General features: G+C 57.0%; 1 protein-coding gene across 23 annotated transcripts in view; it reads right to left on the minus strand.

The window, feature by feature from the left end:
- PAPLN (papilin, proteoglycan like sulfated glycoprotein) overlaps positions 1–19,778 on the minus strand; it is a 42,711-nt gene that overhangs the window by 12,879 nt on the left and 10,054 nt on the right. For 13 of the 23 annotated variants that reach the window (XM_073799286.1, XM_033850916.2, XM_033850914.2 and 10 more), the window contains 20 exons: positions 19,251–19,311; positions 18,842–18,944; positions 15,529–15,652; positions 14,961–15,041; positions 14,712–14,884; positions 14,485–14,608; positions 13,873–13,999; positions 13,258–13,299; positions 12,691–12,898; positions 11,991–12,173; positions 11,622–11,763; positions 5,923–6,003; positions 5,500–5,755; positions 4,397–4,517; positions 3,940–4,054; positions 2,455–2,932; positions 1,544–1,681; positions 1,284–1,408; positions 849–1,002; positions 79–216 (listed from right to left, as the gene is read on the minus strand). In XM_073799286.1, coding sequence (XP_073655387.1) covers positions 79–216; positions 849–1,002; positions 1,284–1,408; positions 1,544–1,681; positions 2,455–2,932; positions 3,940–4,054; positions 4,397–4,517; positions 5,500–5,755; positions 5,923–6,003; positions 11,622–11,763; positions 11,991–12,173; positions 12,691–12,898; positions 13,258–13,299; positions 13,873–13,999; positions 14,485–14,608; positions 14,712–14,884; positions 14,961–15,041; positions 15,529–15,652; positions 18,842–18,944; positions 19,251–19,306 — 2,969 coding nt within the window. In that variant the 5' untranslated portion in view covers positions 19,307–19,311. Of the gene's footprint in view, positions 1–78; positions 217–848; positions 1,003–1,283; positions 1,409–1,543; positions 1,682–2,454; positions 2,933–3,939; positions 4,055–4,396; positions 4,518–5,499; positions 5,756–5,922; positions 6,004–11,621; positions 11,764–11,990; positions 12,174–12,690; positions 12,899–13,257; positions 13,300–13,872; positions 14,000–14,484; positions 14,609–14,711; positions 14,885–14,960; positions 15,042–15,528; positions 15,653–17,225; positions 17,357–18,841; positions 18,945–19,250; positions 19,312–19,778 lie in introns of all 23 variants that reach the window. The other 10 variants (XM_033850906.2, XM_033850902.2, XM_033850903.2 and 7 more) reach the window with 3 other exon arrangements.

Consider the following 19,778-nt stretch of genomic DNA (forward strand, 5'->3'; position numbering starts at 1 on the left):
GGGCACCTGCAGCTCCCTCCCCCAGTGGGGGTGCGGCTGGAGGCCGGCCAGGCAGGAGGGGAAAGGAGCTGAACGAACCTGGGAGAAGAGAGGGGCTGCCCATCTCTCTGCCACTCGACGCTTGTGGGTGGGAAGCCCTCAGCACGACAGGTCAGCCGGATCTGCTGGCCTGGATGGGCGTCCACCACCCCAGGCTGGTGCCGGTCCAGACGCAGCCTGCAGAGCAAGCACCCCACGGCCGTGAGGGGGCCCTTGCAGCTGCCTCTCCCCCACTCCCACCCACGTCAGGGGACGGGACCTCCGCACAGCCTCGTGGGCCCCTTCCCCCTCTCCAGCCAGATTCCGCTTCCCAACATCACCCCTTTGTTCCGGTTGGGACATCTTGGACCAGGTCTAAAAGACACCTGTGGCTTATCTCACCTCCCCACCCAGAACCTCCAACTGTCCCCCGCCCGACCGACCTGCGCGTCTGCCTCCAAGTCCTTGACTTGGGCACCCCCAGCTCTCTGCGTCCCCTCCGTAAACTGCCCTTCTTCAAGGCCTTCTCAGGCCCTCTAGCTGCCGGTGTCCTCCCCTCCCTCGGCTCCTGAGGCCTGGGCCAGGCCCTGGCTCCGTTCCCCACGACTGAGGGTGGTGGGCGGGGTCCCCTTCCTCCTCCAGAAGCTGAGCTCCGGGAGCCATGCTTCCCCAGCCCTCCCCTCACAGAGCCCTGAGCAGGCACCAGCAAGCCCGCTCACAGCACACGCTGGCCTGGGACCACCCACCCTCCCCCTGCTCTCCCCAAGACCTCCCCTAACCCCGGCCTCAGTGGGGCAGACCAAGAGCGAGACAGCACTGCACACTGTTACCTGCTCGTGGGCCATGGGTGCGAGGAGGAGACGGCCCCCCGGCCCCCAGAACCGCCCCCTAGGCTGGGGTCCCGAGGACTGTGGCCCTGGGCTGGGTCCCTGGCCTGAGGGAAGTGCCTTGGTTCAGCATCAGGAATCACGGCCACGTCACCCCCTGTCATGAGGCAAGGAGAAGCAAGGGGTGAGCTGTGGGGAGAAGGGGGTGGAAGGAAGGGTGGGCCATGGGGCCCGTGGGGAACCAATGGAGAAATGAGGGCCACGAGGGGCAACACATCTGCCCCAGCCCAGCTGGAGCATGTGGTCCCTGCCACCAGGAGGCCTTGGCCCAAGGAAACACTAGTCCTCCAGTGTCGAGGCCCCCCGGCCCAGGCCCTCCCGGCCGGTACCCCACCCCGGGGCCCATGAGACCCACTGCGGGGGGGTGGGGACAGAGACCTGTGATGCGAAGCTGGATCTTCTGAGAGCCACGGTCTGGCCTGGTGCTGCCACAGCTGTAGGTGCCAGTGTCCTCTGCCCGCAGGGGGCTGATGACCAGGGAGCCATCGGGCTGCAGCTGGTGCCTGAATGAAGAGAAGGCGCTTGAGCTCTGGGCTCCTGAGGCAACGATGAGCCTGGCTCCTATAAGAGGCGCCGTCGCCCCACACTCACCCGCCCGTCCCAGGAGATCAGAGGGGCTGTGCAGGCTGCACACACACCTGGCAGAGGAGATAGGCCGCCCGTCTTTCTGCCACCTGGCGTGGGGGTCCAGGGAGCTGTCATCTGGGCAGAAGAGCCGCACCAGCTGCCCCAAGGCCACCTGTACCAGGGAGAGCTCCGAGCCTGCCAGGGTGATCCTGGAAAGGTGGGAGGGAGGGTCTGCATGAGTGCCGGGACCAGGGACTTCACCACACAGAAAGCTTGGTGCCCATCCCATCCTGGGCACCGGTGGGGCCAGAGGGTCCCAGGGGAAGCCAAGCTCCAGAAGCCCGAGGACTCAGGAATCCGCCCTCCCCGCCCCCCCAATATCCCCAGGCATTGCTACCTCAACCTGTTCCTGCCAGAGCACAGAATAGGCACAGAGCCCAGGGAATGGAGAGGCTGGGAGAGAAGCAACACCAAGTTCCCATGGGGAGCTAAACACATGCCTGATCCCTTTGGAATTCAAAGTTTTATTTATTTTGTTTTTAATCTTCCCAAATCTCATTAATATGACAGTCACAAGACTAACAACAAATGAGACCCACATTAAACCTATGAGATCACATCACCACTTTACAGGGCAAGAAACTGAGGCTTCGAGAATTTGGATGACTTGCCAAAGGTCATGAAGCTTATAACCTAGGCCTCAACTAGACAGGCCCTGGGCTATACCGGCAAGATCTGCTGGAGAGTCTAGGCACCACCATCCACCGATTGCCTGACCCTAAGCAAGTCTCATATCTCCAAAGCCTGAGCTTCCCCATCTGTAGAATGATGGTAGCAAGGCCCTCCAGTCTGGGCTGTTTGGAAGATTCCAGGTTAGGGATGGAGGGGGGCCCAGCTGACCTCAGGGTTTTAGCTCCAAAAGGCTCAGCCCTTGGGCCTGGGTCCCTAATCCCCCATCCCACCTGGGGAAGGTGGGCCTCACCTGTAGGAGGAGCTGTGGGAAGGTGGCACTGGTGGTCCTGCGTCTCCGCCCAGTCCAGCGGCACTGGGCCCAAGCTCCTGGCCCTGCGGCCCTTCTCCAAAGGCCTGTCTGTGGTCCACGGCCCCCGGCCCAGGCTCTTGATCTTGCCTCCAGAGGCCACCGGAAGGCAAGGGCTTTCTCTGGACAACAGGCCCCGCCCCGTGCCGGCTGGCCTCCTGCTGGTCCCCAGGACCGCTGCTGCCACTGTCTCTATGGGTGCTTTGGCCAGAGGCCCCGGGGTCGTGTCGGCGGGGCCCATGTTGGGGTCCCCGGCAGCTGCTCACACACTCCTCCTCTGAGGCAAAGTTATTGGCGTTGCCATGGCAGCCACCATACCAGAAACGGTTACACTGGCCCACGGAGGCGATGAAGTACCAGCGGGCGGCCCAGTCCGTGCAGGAGCCATGGGCACTGGGCAGTAGGCACCGCACAGGGTACACTGAGGGGGCAGGGAGGACGCAGGTCACCGAGACCCAGTAACGAAGCTGCAAACGCTGCCCAGGACGTAGGAGTGAGGCCCTTCCCAGGGTACGGAGCACATCTACACTGGGCCCCTGACCAGCCCTGGGGACAGTCTGTTCACTGCCCAGACCTGCCCTGGGCTGGGAACCCAGCAGCCTCCACAATCATCCCCGTCCACCTCCACCCCCAGAACTAGAGCCGTCCAAAGGTCAGGGCCATGAGCTCCCCGGACAGGCTCCCTCGTGCTCTTCCCCACCTGACCCAGGCCCCAAGGGCGCACACAGAGCAACCCCAGGGCCAAACCTTGCTGTGCTTAGCTCACAATGAGGACCCAGCCCTGAGCCCCCAAAGGCCTGTGAAGATGCCCAGTGAGGGGCCCACCCTTGTTCCCAGGGCCCTTCACCAGCTCTGAATCTTCTCCAGCCCCCAGCCTGCCCATAACAATCACCCTCCTCCCAGGCACAGCCTGCTCCCTCTCCGCATTCAGCTGTGACCACGCTGGCCCCTGCTTAAAGCCCATCCAGGTGCCCAGCCCCCTGCAGACTCAGCCCACCAGCCCACCTGGCTTCCAACGTCCCTGTGATGGTCCCTGGCACTCCACCCATGCACCCGCCTCACAGCCCTCCTTCCAGGACTCATCCCAGGCAGGGTGGGGACACCCCATCCATCCCAGCCCTGACCTCCCTGTCTCTGGAGGGGGCTGAGCCCCGGGGGCAGCACAGCCTTCCTTCTCTGTGGAATCCCCACTGACAACTCTCCCCAACTCCCTCAAGCAACCAGGCGGCGACAAGTGCAAACTGTTGGACACGATAATAATCTTGCACTGTTCTCTGGCCCGGCACCTAGTAGGTGATCAGTAAGTATTTGTGGAAGAAAAGAGCAATAACCAAGGCAGTAGGAAGGTTCTCGGCTCTGGGTGGGGTGGCGAGCACAGTGGGACCAGAGCCTACCCACCAGGAAGGACAGGAAGGGGCATCCACTCACTGTAGCTGGGCTGGCCCACACAGCCTTCCCCAAGAGGGCCCACCGCAGAGGCCATGTTGTCGTAGCAACAGCCGAACTGGGAGACCCGGCACTCGCTGGGCTCATTCTGCTGGGCCTGGGGAGGAAGCCCAAGGTTGGGAAGTTGGAAATAAGTCTGGCTCTTGGCGGGAACTCTAGGCTGCCAGGTAGAGGATGGCACGAAGAGGGACAGAACAGTGAACACACGGAGCATAACCCCAGCCCTGGGGGCAGATCAGAGGCCAGGAGAATGTTGGCTGAACCCCCCAGCTCCAGCCCAGGCCTGTCGCTGAAGCCCTATGCCCTCCAGAGGATGGTCCAGTCCAGCCGGCTTCAGGGGCCTCCTTTCTGCAAGGCTAAAGCTGCACAGCCTGGGTCGCAGTGGCTCTGAGCAGGCTCTGGGGCTGGACTCCTGCCCCTCACGTGACCAGACACTTACCGTGGAAGCCACCTCTCTCGACTGTGGCCTGCTCCCGGTGTTGCTGCGTCCATAAGAGCTTGCACAGCCAGCCTGATGGGGCCCCTCGGCCACAGACACCCCGTCAGGACAGCACCCGAACCTAGACAGACATCACACAGCCCTCCCCTCACCACCCAGCCCTGACCCCCACCCCTACCAGGGACCCTGAGCTTCCTGCATCCCAGGATCTGGGCTCTGAAGCTCCCTGAGCCAGGGCCTGACCGGGTGAAGATCCGCGTGGGAGACGAGTTTGTGAACCCCAGTCTCTGCCATGTCCACTGGCCGCTTAGAGGCTCCCAGTGAGGGCGACAGGAAAACAATACTCAGGGCTGAACCCTTAGTAATTGAGAGATCTTCAACTCACACAGCCCACCACAAAGCCGAGGAGGGGGAAATGCACCTGAACCTGCCCAGACACCAGGTTCCCAGGGAGTTTTTACAAAATGTCAGCGGTTGGGCGATGGGGCAGAAGAGGGTGTCAGAGGAGCCCACCACTTAGTTCACCTCCACCAACCAGGAGCTGGGAAGGAAGGTGAAAGAAGGAACATATCAAAGCACCTTCTATGTGCCAGGCACCATGTGATTCGTTTCAGCCTCACAGGAACCCCAGTCAGTGGCTGTCATTGTTCCCAATTCTCAGCAGAGGAAGCCAAGATCAAAGAGGTTAATAACTTGCCCCAAGTCACCCAGCACGCAACCGGTAAGCGGCTGAGCTGAGAACCACCCCCAGGCTGCTGGGCGTGAATCTCAGCCCTTAGCACCACAGCCTCTGAGGGACTGGGGGCCTGGTTTGGATCGGAGAGCTAGAATCATAGCCCACTTGCCTTCCCAGAGCCTCAGGCTACATCTCAACAGGCTGACTTCTGCAGAGAAAGCAGGGGGTTTTGCCCACAGCCAGCACGTTAAGGAGCTCAGCGAGAGGAACCCAAGCCCTCGGTTTTGCGCTACCAGGGCAGCTCAGCCTGGAGCTCTGCTAAGCCACCCCACGCCCTCTCTGAGCAGAGACACTGCCCGTGCATCAGACACACCCCCTGAACACACACCTTCCCTCTTCGACCTGGGGAGAAGGAAGAGGCACCCACCTGCTCTGCTGACATGAGGCCCCCGGGCAGCCTTGCCACTGCGGCCCAAGAGACGCAGTGTGGCCATCGGGGCAGCACCCATGGGGGCTGTGTCTGCAGTCACGGGGCCCCAAGCCAGACCGCAGGGGCTGCCGGTGTGAGGAATGCCGCAGAGATGGGGCTGGGCCCGGGGCTAGCAGGTGTGGGCTCTGGTCGCCTCTGGGGTTACCCCGAGCTGAGGGTTGCTCCTGGGGTGCCCACCACTGGTCTCTGAAATCTAGAGAGAAGAGGAAGCAGAGGTCATGTGATGTCTCCACCTGGCTCCTCACCCTCCATCTGTGTCCGCATCAGACCCACCTCTCCCCATCCCCCCAAACCACCTGCCGCCACCCTCAACCTCCATCTCAAGGGCCCGGGGCTGGGGGCTTCCACTGAGCTTCTCACCTGAGGTGGGGGCCTCCTGTGGGCCCAGAGACATCCACGGGTCCCTGGGGCTGGTGTGCATGTCCTGCATGCTGGGGACTTCTGCAGGGAGCCGGGGCAGTCAGGGTGCAGAGGGAAGGCCACCCCCACCAACATCTGCTCCCACCCCACTACTCAGGCAGGACCTGGGGAACCCAGGACAGTAGAAGGAAAAAGGAGCAGACTTGTGTTTTTATAAACACCCTTCCCAGGTTTCAAGAGAGTCTTTGATTGCATAGAAAATGCTCATGTTACGTGTTCAGCAAAAGGAAAAGCCACATGTAAAATTAGCGTTTATGTTTGATCCCAATGACATAAAGCAAAAAATGATACACAAACATTTTTAATTGGACTAATGAAAAGATAAACAATCCAGTTTTAAAATGGGCAAGGAACTTGAACATATGCTCCTCCAAAGAAGACACACAGATGGCCAACAAGCACATGAAAAGATGCTCTACATCATCAGTCATTAAGGAAACGCAAATCAGAGCCATAAGGAGACACCACTTCGTATGCACTAGGATGACTCTAATCAGAAAAGACTGAAATAACAAGTGTCGGCGAGGATGCGGACAAACTGGAAACCCATGCACTGTTGGTGGGAATGTAAAATGGTGCAACACTGTGGAAACAGCCCGGCAGTTCCTCAAAAAGTTAAACGGAGTTACCATAGAGCCCAGCAATTCCACTTCTAAATATATACCCAAGGGAACTGAATATACACACCCACACAGAAACTCCTACATGAATATGTTCATAGCAGCATTATTCATTATGGCCAAAGGGTAAAAACAACCCAAATATCCATCAACAGACACATGGATAAACAAATCGGGCACATCCATGTAACTGAATGCGATTTAGCCGTAACAAGGAATGAAGTGCTGATGTATGCCACAGCTTGGATGAACCTCAAAAACATTCCGCTAAGTGAAAGAAGCCAGATGCAAAAGATCTGCTCTTCCTTTTATCTGATATTATCTAGAATTGGCAAATCCATAGAGACAGAGAGCAGGTCAGGTGACCAGGGAAGGGGACTAGGGTTAATGGGGAGTGATTACTTGATGGGTACAGGGTGTTTATATGGGGTGATGAAAATTTTTGAACCTAGAGAGTTGGTCGTTGTACAACATTGTGAACACAACAAATAAGAGCACACTGTCTACTTGGACTTCCCTGGTGGCACAGTGGTTAAGAATCCGCCTGCCAATGCAGGGGACACGGGTTCGAGCTCCGGTCCAGGAAGATCCCACATGCCGCGGAGCAACTAAGCCCGTGCACCACAACTACTGAGCCTGTGCGCCTAGAGCCCGTGCTCCGCAACAAGAGAAGCCACCGCGGTGAGAAGCCCACGCACCGCAACGAAGAGTAGCCCCCGCTCGCCGCGACTAGAGAAAGCCCGCGTGCAGCAACGAAGACCCAATGCAGCCATAAATAAATAAATAAATAAAAACAGCACACTGTATACTTTAAAGTGGTTAACTGTGTTGATTTTCACGTCAATTTTTAAAAATCCATATTAAAAACAATTGGATTAATAGATGAAGGAATAGAGAGTAGATGATGAAAAAGTAATTACAACAAATATTAATTGTGAACTTGATGGTGGGCACGTGGCTGCTCACCACGCAGCTCTTCAACTTTCCTGTGTGATCCAAATTCCTCATCGTCTCTTGTCCAGCTTAGTGAACTTACTAAAAACCACAAACTGTACCATTAGCATGGGTGAATTTTACGCTGTATGATGTTTAACCACCTCAATATTAAGTTCTTAAAAAGATTTTCATCACAAAATATTAGAGAAAAAATGCAAAAGGCTGAGTAGATAAGATTAGGATAATAGGAATTTTTTAAAATGATACCCAAAAGAATACTAGCAGGACACCCCCCAAATGCTCACAGTGACTGTGAAACAGACTCACAGAGAACAGATTTGTGGCTGCCAAGGGGGAGGGGGGTGGGGGAGGGGTAGATGGGGAGTTTGGGATTAGCAGGTGCAAACTATTTCATAGAGGATGGATAAACGACAAGGTCCTACTGTATAGCACAGGGAACTATATACAATATCCTGAGATAAACCATAATGGAAAACAACATATATACTTATACACATACATATATATAAAAAATTGGGGACTTCCCTGCTGGTCTAGTGGTAAAGAACCCGCCTTACAATGCAGGGGATGCGGTTTTGATTCCTGGTCAGGGAACTGGGATCCCACATGCCACGGGGCAACTAAGCCTGCGTGCCACAACTACTGAGCTCGCGCGCCTCAACTAGAGCCTGAGTGCCACAAGCCACAGAGCCCACGCACTCTGGAACCCATGCCACAACTAGAGAAGCCCAGGCGCCACAACAAAAGATCCCGCATGACTCAACGAAGATCCCGCATGCCGCAACTAAGAACCAATGCAGCCAAAAATAAATAAAACAAAAAATAATGATAAATAAATCTTTCAAAAAATAAAACTGAATCACTTTGCTGTACAGCAGAAACTAACACAACATCGTAAATCAACTATACTTGAATAAAATAAATTAAAAAAACAAAACCACCAAAATGCTCACAGTGAAAGTTTCTGAGTGCTTTGTGTGTGTGTGTGTGTGTGTGTGTGTTTTGTGAGGCAGAGGTGCGGGGGTCCCCTCCTTCTATTTGTTAGTTTTTCAAATTTTCCACAATAAACATATTACTACCGAGTGGAACAAAGTTATAAAAAATAAGTGAAAATCCCATTCTCGCATGGACATCTTGCCAGTCTCCAGGGAATATTTAAAAAATAATGATTTAGGGTTGGAAGATTCCAGTAGAGAAGAGGTAAAATCTTTGTTTTCATTTTATTACCTACCCAACCTGGGCCAAAACCTCGGACAAGGCTGATTCCAGTTCTCTCCCCTGTTCTGGTCTCCTACGCACATTCGGCCCTGCGTTCACAGCCCCCAGCCAGCCTTGGAATTCCTGTTATCTCTCCGTTGCCTGAAAGGCACCTTTCTGCCAAGCCCACCCTGCCTCTGGCTTCCCCTCCTGTGACTCTTCTCTGCCACCTTTTCAGGCTTAACTTGGAGTCCGGGGCCCCTCCCCACACCCACACCCGCAGGGGATGAGGCTCTGCTGGGCCAGCGCCGGCCCCTCCACTCCCATCATTCTCTCTAAGAGCCTGGATTTCTGCACCTGCTCCCCACCTGGCTCCTACTTCTCAACTCTCTCCACTTTGGCCTGACAGGCAGGTGCCAAATCTGTCCTAAACATCTTTCATGGCGTCACTCTAGCTCCAAAACTTTCAGTGGCTCCCCTGGGCCTATTAGACAAATTTAATCAGTAGCCAGAGGCCTGAGGCCCTCAGCATTACCCCAGCCCGAAGAGCACCCGCCCTGGACAGACCTGTCATCACCCCCATACCCTGTGCCGAGGGCCGGTCCTGGGCCCCTACTGGTCTCGCAGTTACTGAGCACTTGAAATGTGGTTTGAGGGACTGAGAAACTGAGTTTTAAATTTTACCGAACTAGAATTATTTTTAAATTTAAACACTGACACTTGATTCATTTATTGAAAAACCTTCAGTATGTCTGGAACAACTTGGGGATGTGAATCTGCTTTTTCAACTGTACGTTTCATGACATCTAAATCGAGATCGACTACACCAGTGAAATTTTAGCACTGTGGGTTCAATCCCTGGCCGGGGAACCAGGATCCCACATGCCGCAGGGCAACTGGGCCTGCGCGCCACAACCACTGAGCTTGTGTGCCTCAACTAGAGAGCCTGCGTGCTGCAAACTACAGAGCCCACACGCCCTGGAGCCCATGTGCCACAACTAGAGAAGAGAAAACCTGCGCGCCACAACTAGAGAGAAGCCTGCACGCCGCAAGATCCCACGTGCCTCAGTGAAGATCCCGCATGCCACAACTAAGACCTGATGCAGCCAAAAATAAATAAATAAATATATATATATATATATAAAATAAATAACTCTTAAAAATAATAAGTAAAATGTGGTTCTTAGAAAATTTTAAATGACATGTGGGGCTTGCCTTCTATTTCTATTGGCGAGCACTGCTCAAGAGTCTAGAAAAGACGGGGAAGCAGAGCTGTCTGGTGTGTCCGCTCAGAAGCCTACCCCTCAGGGGGCCGCCTCTTTGCACCCTCGGCCCCTCCTCCCGGGCACTTGCCAGTAAGCACTACAGCACTAGTTACAGTACCCAAAACAGCAGGAACCACCTAAATTCTAAACTCATACCCACCATGGACTTCTGTGGAGCCCCTAGAAATCACAAGACGAAAATGTTCACAGACCAAATGTCATTAGGGGCAAAAAGGAGACACAAAAATCACCCATACGTTACAAGGAAGTTCACTAAATATTTATCCCAACAATGGATGGAGTCAAGGGTAATTTAAGTTTCTCGCTATGTACTAATTTTCTAAATTCTCCAAATTTTCCACAATGAACATAATTATTTTTATAATTATGAAAAGAGCAATGAAGGTTATTTCTTTTACAACTCAGCCTGGCCTGAAGGTCTCTTTCTGTTTCCCTCCTTTCGACCTATGTGAATGCCTCTCTGGGGTAAGTTCAGGGCAGCCTCTTCCAGGAAGGCATCCAGGGTCCCGGGACACCGAGTGGCTCCAGGGAGCTGGACTTGTAAGAGCCCGAGGATCCATCTGCTCGCGCATCCCAAGGGCCAGGCCCAGGCGAAGGAGCCCCAGGAGCCCGGCCCAGGGTCCCCCAGAGCCTCACCGCCACTGCCACCCACGCTTTGCTTATGCAGTACTGTGTATTCAGGCACTGTGCCAAGCGATCGTCACGAGCCTGGAAAGTCAGTCTTATTAACCCCACTGTACGGATGGGCAAACCGAGGATCAGAGAGGAGGGGCAGTTGCCCACGGCCACATGGCTGGTCAGCAGTGGAGTGGAGATTTGAATCCAGGTTAGCTGTTGACTCCAGGCCACTGGCTCTTAGCCACCTTGCCACGTGCCTCCACTGGAACCCAACCATTCCCCCATCATTAGCACATCAGGGCCACACGCCTCTCTGCAGTATCTCAAAGCCGACCACCCCCCCACCCCCCGGCTCAGCCCCAACCCACACCTTCCCTCAGTAACACTTCCTCACACCAAGTAAGTTGCTGCCTCTGTGCCCTTTGTCCTGCAGCTCCTCACGACTGGGACACCTTCCTTCCCAGTGGGGATGGGGGTGAGGGGAGGCGGGAAGGCAGAGGCAATATGCGAGGACAATCCTTCCTGGACGGCCTCCCTCTCTGCACTCAGTCACCCAGTCACTCAACAATTACTGAGTACCTAGCACGCGCTAGCTAAGTTCTGCAGGGGTATAAACAGAAAGAAGGAAGGGGACCTGGCCCTCAAGAAGCTTACAGCTAGTAGGCCTACAAGCCATGTACAACCACTGCAGCACCCGGAAACCAACCTAAGAGTGACAGCAGTTACAGTGAGCTATGGGGGTGGGGTAAGGGATGCTACCTCCGAGGGGGGAAACAGGGCTGCCTGGTGAGGCTGTCCAGAGCCAGACTTTGTGGGTGGCAAAGGCTTCACACACGGTGATGTGTGAGAGCGTCCCAGGGGGCTGACAGCACAGGCAAAGGCCCAGCGGCAGGAAGGGCTGGCCAGGTTGATAGCAGGGAAAGAGGTGGGGCCAGGTACCAGCTGCCCCTCCTGTCCTTACCTGGAGGAAGATGGCAGGGCTGCGTGTTACAGGGCTCCACATCCGCAGGCCTGGAGGGCTGCAGGCTCCCACAGAGGCCGGGCGGGCCAATGGCGCAGCCCACCTGGCGCCTCCGAGTGCCCGAGCTGCAGCTCGTGGAGCACTGGGGCCCCCCGGGGTGGGAGTGGGGAGAGAGAACAAGCCCGCAAAGGGAGAGAGACCCTGAGACTGGGTGGGGGGTACCCATAAGGCAGGGGGAAGGGGGAAGGGGGAAGGGGGAACTGCCTGGTACTGCGTGTCAGACCCAAGGACAGGCACATGTGCAGCCTCCAGTCAGAGACCCAAGGGCCCGGGAGTGGGCAGCAGGTATGGGTGGGGGGAAGTACTCACTAGACCCCAGGCGCCTACGTGCCAGGCCTGGTCACTGAGGGGGGGACAGCTGTCATGCACACAGGGCTCAGTGAGGGGGGGACGGTCCTCCAAGGAGCACGCTGTGGCGTGGAGCAGAGACCCCTCGCCACCCCGGCAGGTGACAGTCCGCCTCCGGACACCGGCGCCACAGCTGACAGAGCACTGTAAGGACCGGGCTGTCAGCACGAGCTGGTCCTCGCCCAGCTGGAGTCCCACCAGCCTGGCCCAGAGGGCAGACAGCACCCTGCTGCCCCATGCCCAGTTCCCAGGCCCAGAGAGGCCGAGTCATCCTCCTGCGGTTACACAGCCTGAACCATGGCTGCAGATACCAAGCTGAGGTGCGTTTTCCACATTCCTTCATTTGCAACTGCAACATAGGTAGGTGCCAGAAGCAGTGACCAGCAGCCCCAGTTTCTCCCTGGCCCCCAAACAATGTGCCCGGCTTCTTCTTTCCCACCCGGCCTGGGACCCTAGAGAAGGAGGAAGAACACGGGAGCAGGAATCCAGGCCCTCGCTCTAGTCCCAGCCTTGGCCACTGCTTCCAAGACCACGTGGCAGGTCACTTTACTTCCAGGATCTGTCTGCCCGAGGCGGAGGACAAGCTTCCCAGCCCTGCTGCTGCCCAGGTCCAAGACCCAGCTCCTGACTTCCGCCCCTCCTAGCAAGGCCCAGGCCTCACCTCGCCCCAGGGCTCCGCGCTCCAGGCTGTGCAGCGCTGCAGGTTGCAGGCCTGCGTGGTAGGGGGCTTCTCAGGCAGGGCCGCACACTCGGTGTCCTCAGCAGCCTCCTGGACGCCGGCGCCATCAGATGAGACACAGTAGACGGTGCGGGACTGGGAGCCGCCCTCACAGGAGGCCGAGCAGGGAGTCCAGGGCCCCGTCTTCCAGCTGGCAGGGAGCAGGAAGGCGGTGAGGCTGGCCCTGCAGCAGGCGCCAAGGTCCAGGCCCAAGGGGGCACAGGAGCGGAGGGGGGACCCCCACCCGGCCCATTCTCTGAGCATCAGGCAGTGCATGTGAGGGGCAAAGAGCCCTGCGCAAAGGCCAAGGTCCGGGCCTGCTCACCCATTCCCACCACTGTGCACTGGTCCCTAAAAACACGGAGCCTGGCCGCCTCCCTCTCAGCGTTCCTGTCCTCACCTGAGTCCCCCTTCCTCCTCCTCACCAGGTCAGCCATCACCCCCAGCCAGACTCCATCCCCTCTGGGGCTGAACTTAGTGGGGAGCATCTCCCGGAGGGGCTGTGCTCACCCAAGTGGGGAGAGGCGCTTCCTGGCTGTGGGGCCCAAGGACCTAGAAGAAAGGGCCAGCCCACATGCAAAGCCACACCCACCACCATCCCAAGAGACCAGCTGCCACCAAGGCCACAGGGAGGAAGGACTGCACAGCCCTGCGGGGAGCCTGTGGCCCAGGAGCACCTGTTCCTGCACACACGCTGGGCCCCAGCGAGGCGCCACACTCTGGGCTGGTGCAGGTAAGAAGTCCCTTGTGCACAAACACAGGCGCTGCCGATGCCCTCAGGCCCCTTGGCCCAAGCCGTGGCCCATTCCTTGGCACCTGCCAAGTCCCCTGCCAACTCAGACAAACGGGGCCTCCGATACCCCCCCAACCCTCCCGCCGCCAGCCTGGACATTCTGGGCACTGTGTGGGCTCAGGATGGCGGACGGAATAGCCTGGGGTCTCATGCTCAGGACCCCCCACTGCCCCTGCCCGGCTGATGGCTGGCTCCTCCCCCTCTGGCCACAGCTCTGAGGAGCCCCTCAACCTCCTTCTTTGCTCAACGCCTAAAGCGGCTGAGGGACCCCACTCCCTTCCCACCTAAGAGCTTGGATCCCGCAGGGGCCGAGGGGGCCAGCAGGGCCTCACCGCTTGGTGTGTGGGCAGGGCTGAGGGCTGCAGGGGCGGCGGTCAGCTGGCCGCAGCTGGTGCCGGCACAGATGTTCGGGGTAGACCTCATTGTCGATGATGCAGAACACTGGGCGGGTCTGCTGACCTGCAGAGGCCCGGCCGTAGCAGGCAACCAGTCAGTCCAGACTCGCCAAATGCATTCTCTGGGCCAGGCACCCTTCCGGACACATCCCAAGCGTCACCCTGATTAAGCCTCACGTGACCCCCTGGGGTAGGCTGCCATCACCATCCTCAATTTACGGATGAGGAACCTGAGGTTCAGAGACTTGTATCTGTGGGCGATGGAGCCCCGCTCTGACACCTGACCACTAGCTCCAGGCCCAGGCTCCACTGACAATGGAATACTGTCTCCTGTGAGATGCCACTGCCTCGGGGAAGCCCTCTGGTTCTCTTAGGTTGGGCGGGGGCCCTTCCTTGAGTCTCCTGATCTCTGGGTTTCCCCCAGGTGACCCCCCATGACGTGAAGCTGTCTCCTCTACTTGTCCACCTCGCACCCACAGCTGGAGCGCCTGGAAGACAGAGCCAAGCCCCGCGTGCAGCCGCGCCCCCTGACCGGGGCCCTGCCCTCACCTCCACCACACGTGGCGCTGCAGTCGCCCCACGAGCCGTGGCTCCAGCTGAAGCCGGGCCGGGGGGAGCTCAGGGGCAGGTGGTACTCGAAGCGCACGCCAGGGTTGGGCTCCTGGCTGATGAGCTGTGCAGGAGGGTCCCCACTGAGGCCTGATGCCAGGGGGCCGCGCCCACCCAGCCCACAGCCCTCCTACTGGCCGCCCCCCTCTCCCGCCAGCCCCGCTCACCTCGATGATCAGGGGCTCTGAGGTGGGGCCGCGGGCGTGGAGCTGCTCGGGCGCCAGGTCCCCCTCAGCTCCCCGCTCATAGTGCAGGACGGTGCTGGCCACAGGTAGGGCCCGGGCGCCCTCGATGGTCCAGTGCCCGTTGAGGTAGTATTCACCACGGACGCTCTTCACCGCTGTGCGGGGCGAGCACCCAGGTCAGCTGCCCTGGCAGGACCCACCCCCCTGCCCCAGACCCAAAACTTTCCTCACCCAGGAAATTCCTGCTGGCGGCCGCCTCCTCAATGCGGATGCTGGTGGCCCCCACGGGAACTATGAGGATCTGGTTGTAGCCTGAGGGGACAGAGATGCTCCGGGACCACTCTGGCCACAGGGAGGAGTTGGCCCTGAGGATGCTACGTGCCCGGCAGCACAGGTGGGGTCAGGGAAGGGCAAGGAGGACACAGGCAGGGCACGGTGCTTGGGAAAGAGTGTTCCTGAGGAGCAGACAGCCTTACAAAGCCCAGAGGGGCGGGCAGGCTCCAGCACCCATACTGACCGGGAGGGGAGGGGGCAGATGGGGACAGTGGGGGAAGGGATGAGGAGGCATCCAGGTGGCCACTGGATAAGGGGGCAGAGATCCTAGTGTGAGCCCACAGGCTCCTGGACAAGGGTTTGGCCGCCGCCCTGAGGCGGGACCTCAGGGCTTTCATGACCTGAGTGCCACATCAGACCCTCTGAGTGCCATGAGAGCAACTCAGCCAGTGAGGGAGACAGGCCAGGAAGGAGCAGGTAACAGACCCTTGTCTCAACTGTCTGTGGACCCTGGGAGGAGCCCCACCTCTGCTGAGGTCATTGGCATCAAAGACGCCTGTGACGGGGTAGCAGGTCGTGCCATCACCACCACACTGCAGACACTTGTCCTCCTGCTTCGACGAGTCCAGGTTGTAGTCACAGCCGACAACCTGCCAGGCAGAGATGAGGGGAGATGGGAGAGACCAGCGTGAATCACGGTCACACCAGGACTTGAACCCTGGCCGCGTAGCCAGGTCCGGGAGGTGCAGTAACCAGTCACTAGCCACGGGGGACGCGTAAACCTTGAATCTGGCCTGTGGCTGACAGTCCGCCTCTTCTGCCTACTCGGCACCGTGTCCCCTTCTCTGGCAACAGCGCCTCACTTTCCTTCCTCTGTGGGAGCTCCTCTCTCCCACAGAGTTTGCATACAGTTCCCCAACAGGGGCTTCGGGCCAATCAGCGGGTTGTATGCCTTGCTCAAAGCTCACAGGGGGAGCCCCAGGCCAGGACAAGCCAAAGGCAACCCCAGGTTGCTGGAACTCCTGGGAATAGGGCGCCCTGTCCCCGGGAGTTGCCAGGCTGGGACAACTGAAGCCTGAGCTGCTGGGCCATCTTCACACCTCATCAGAAGAACCTGTCTGCCCCTAAGCTGACCAAAGAGACAAGGAGAGAGATGTTTCCAGCATCATCATTCAAGCACCTGCAGCCAGCCAGCCACTCCCTCCCCCAATGGCATTTTTTTTCTTAAGTCAGTTTTAGTTGGGTTTCTGTTACTTGCCCATGAGCTACAACTACTGAGGCCACGTGCCACAACTACTGAAGCCCGTGCGCCTAGATCCCATGCTCCACAACAAGGGAAGCCACCGCAATCAGAAGCCTGCGCACCTCAACGAAGAGTAGCCGCCGCTCGCCACAACTAGAGAAAGCCCACGCCCAGCAACAAAGACCCAACATGGCCAAAAACAAATAAATAAAATAAATAAATTTAAAAAAAAGAAGAAATACACTGGCGAATGTATTAGAATATTTATGCCTGGAAAATTTGAGGATACAGGAGAGAAGGCTATAGGGACATTATCTTCAAGTATCTGAAAATAGGAGGAAATCTAGGGGTGGGAGAGGGGAATGGAAAGAATTAAGAATAATGGGGCTTCCCTAGTGGCGCAGTGGTTGAGAAAATGCCTGCTAATGCAGGGGACACGGGTTCGAGCCCTGGTCTGGGAAGATCCCACATGCCGCGGAGCAACTAGGCCCATGAGCCACAACTGCTGAGCCTGCGCGTCTGGAGCCTGTGCTCCTCAACAAGAGAGGCCACGATAGTGAGAGGCCCGCGCACCATGATGAAGAGTGGCCCCCGCCTGCCACAACTAGAGAAAGCCCTCGCACAGAAATGAAGACCCAACACTGCCATAAATAAATTAATTAATTAATTAAAAAAAAATAATGGAAGAGAGGTTCATTTAGTATAATTGTGAGCAGCTGTGAAGAGCAGCGTGGAAACAAAATTACCGGGAAGAAGTGGTAGCCTCAGTGTTCACAGTGCCACCCAGAGGGTTCCTATTACTGTGGGGCTAGAGTTTTCAAAGGGCAAAGGTAAGAGGGTCACAGGGCATCTGCGATGCAAGGCACCTTAGAAGCTAGTCTTGAGAAGACGTCAAAGTCATGAGAGCCCCTGGCCTGCTGGTGCGGGGCTGGGCGACGTCTGCAACAGGCCCCGAGCCATCTGGTGGGGGCATAACTCACCCGGCAGCTGCCATCCACGCAGATGTCCCGTTTGCCAGGCTCGCAGGGTGTCCCGTCTATGACGGCCTCCCTGTGCTTGTAGTAGAAGCTCTCCCCCTTGGGAATGCAGTTCAGTTCACATTTGTTTGGGGCTGCGGCGAGCAAGAGGAGAAAGCTGAGAGGCTGAGCGAGGTTCAAGGCCTGTCCTAGCAACAGCGAAGTGTGGGCAGGAGCCAGAAGCACGCGCGCCCATGACTGGGAGGGGCCCACAGCGCCATACATACTCCCAGTGGCTCAGAATCCCACCCCCAAGCCAGGGAGAAGGGATGCTCTCCCGGAAACTGCTGCATCTCTGGGAATCCCTGGGAATCAAGTCGAAGAAAAATCCCAGAATAAGGAAAAAGCTAGACATTTGAAGAGGTCTATCCCACCCTTATTATTTATAATAGTCCAAGTTTTAACAATCAGCTACTCTATTATCTATCACTAGAATATTACGCGTGTTGACTGTGCTATTAAAAACTATGGTTATGAAGACTAGACAGTAATGTGGGAAGATGCTTATAACAGAGTGCAAAGTGATACTATGTAATGACTACAAGTAGGTAAACAGAGAGAGAATAATGTGAAAAGGGCTCGCATGAAATGCTAGCCTGGATCCTATGAAAGAGATAGGGTTAAGGTTTTTTTCTTGTTTCAATTTTTATATTTATCTAAATATTATATACACATTGTTTAAACAGCCCAGAAGTGCTAACAGGATTGTAATCACCTCCACCCAAAGAAGGCATCCCTCAACAACCCTTTTTAAACTTTCCCCTGTGTTCTAATTTTTCTATAACAGGTATTTAAATTATTTTCAACATACCCTCACCTTAGGATCCAGGAGGAGCAATGAATGCAAACCACCGCACTGGGGCCGCCCCCTCTCTGGCCAAGACCCCTTCCCCACCCCAGAGCACACACAGCTCTGTTAACTGATTTGGAATCCCGAGTGCCACAGAGTTTCCGGGAGTCATCCACAGTGAGCAGTGAAAACTACTACTCAGGTATGTTCTGACTCATCTAAAATGTTTTAAGTACACATGTTAGTGTTGTTTGTTTGTTTGTTTGTTTGTTTTCTTGAACTGTATTGCTCTAAAAATTAATCACCTACATCTTCCTCAAATTTACCCAGAGCCAGGTTCCGGCCCCAGAGACTCTGAGTAAACGAGTTCTTGCCACATCAAGCCCCCTGCAGCCCAGCCTGCAGGTTGCCCAAACTCAGGCACAGACTCCACTCGCCACCTCGCACCCCACCCCCTGCCCGGCCCCACACCATGCCTCCTGCCACGTGAGGAATGCTTCCGGAGCAGGCCAACCAAAAGAAGTCTCAAAACATCAGAGGCTTGGCCAAGGCTTTGTTTGAAAACGTACGTATGGAGGGGAAAAGGATGGAAAAACCTCAAAACGACCACCACTGTTGTGCCCTGCTGGGGGTACTGGAGGTTTTCCTTTAAATGTATTTGACAACGTGTCTATAATATGGTAATGAGAACTGCGAAATGCAGTCAGTGTAGCAAAGAGATCCCCAAAGATGGGGCCCAGCATAGGGCAACGCAGTGGGGGCCAGCAGTCGGAGGGACTCGCGCACTTACCGCCGTAGTACGGCAGCCACTTGTACCGCCGCCCCTGGAACTCCTGGCCGTCGAACTCGGCGCACTGCTCCGCCCTGAAGTCGCGGGCCCCGTCGGGACAGCTCTGCGGGGCGAAGGGGACAAGGGAAGGGGCTCGTGGGTCCACCACTGGGGTCTGCCGCCCGGTTAGCCCCGGGGAGGTGGGGTCCTGTCCCCCTAACCCCCGCTGTAGCTTCGGGGAGGTGGAGTCGGGCCCCAGGGCTCCCGTGCGCCCGCTCTAGGGGCCTTGGGCTGCCTGGGCGAAGCTATCATTTCAGGGTGGGTGAGGAAGGGGTTGCTGTGCACCGACAGGAGGGCCCCCGAGGGCTAGGATGTCAGCCGAGCAGGGCGTCCGGGAAGCTGTCCCCCACCCCCGGGGGCTTTACCTTACCTCGGTGCGGCAAGAGCGGTGGCTCCGGGAGGGGCCCACGCAGCCGGAGCCCCCATCTCTCCTGCAGGGCGAGAGCGCTGGGAAGACCCGAACCCCCATGACCCAACACCCCGCCCCGTCCTGGGGCTCCCCCGCCAGGACCCCAGCTTCGGTGGCGCCACCTGGTGGGCACCACTGGGCCCGAGGGGTGGCAAGGAGGGGAGGGGTGCGGCCTCACACATAAATCCCTTTAGGTAGGTTTAATCAGCCCTCTGTTTATACCTGGGAGAAGCCAGACCCAGAAGTCTGACTACCCCGGAGTTTGTCTAACTTGGGGCCACTCTGCCTCTTAAAGCAAATTCCCAGAGAAGCCTCAAATTCTGCCCTTGGAGACACAATAAGATGGAATACCTACCCACCTGGTAAGGTTATTCTGCCACTTAAGGAGTAAATGAGGATAAGGCACTTATAGTAATGTCTTATCTCTCTCCCTCTTCACCCAAAGTTTTCAGGAACAGGTAAACCCACTGACAGGCAGGGTGTCATCAC

Source organism: Tursiops truncatus, chromosome 2 (assembly GCF_011762595.2).
Source record: "Tursiops truncatus isolate mTurTru1 chromosome 2, mTurTru1.mat.Y, whole genome shotgun sequence".
Lineage (NCBI taxonomy): Eukaryota > Metazoa > Chordata > Mammalia > Artiodactyla > Delphinidae > Tursiops > Tursiops truncatus.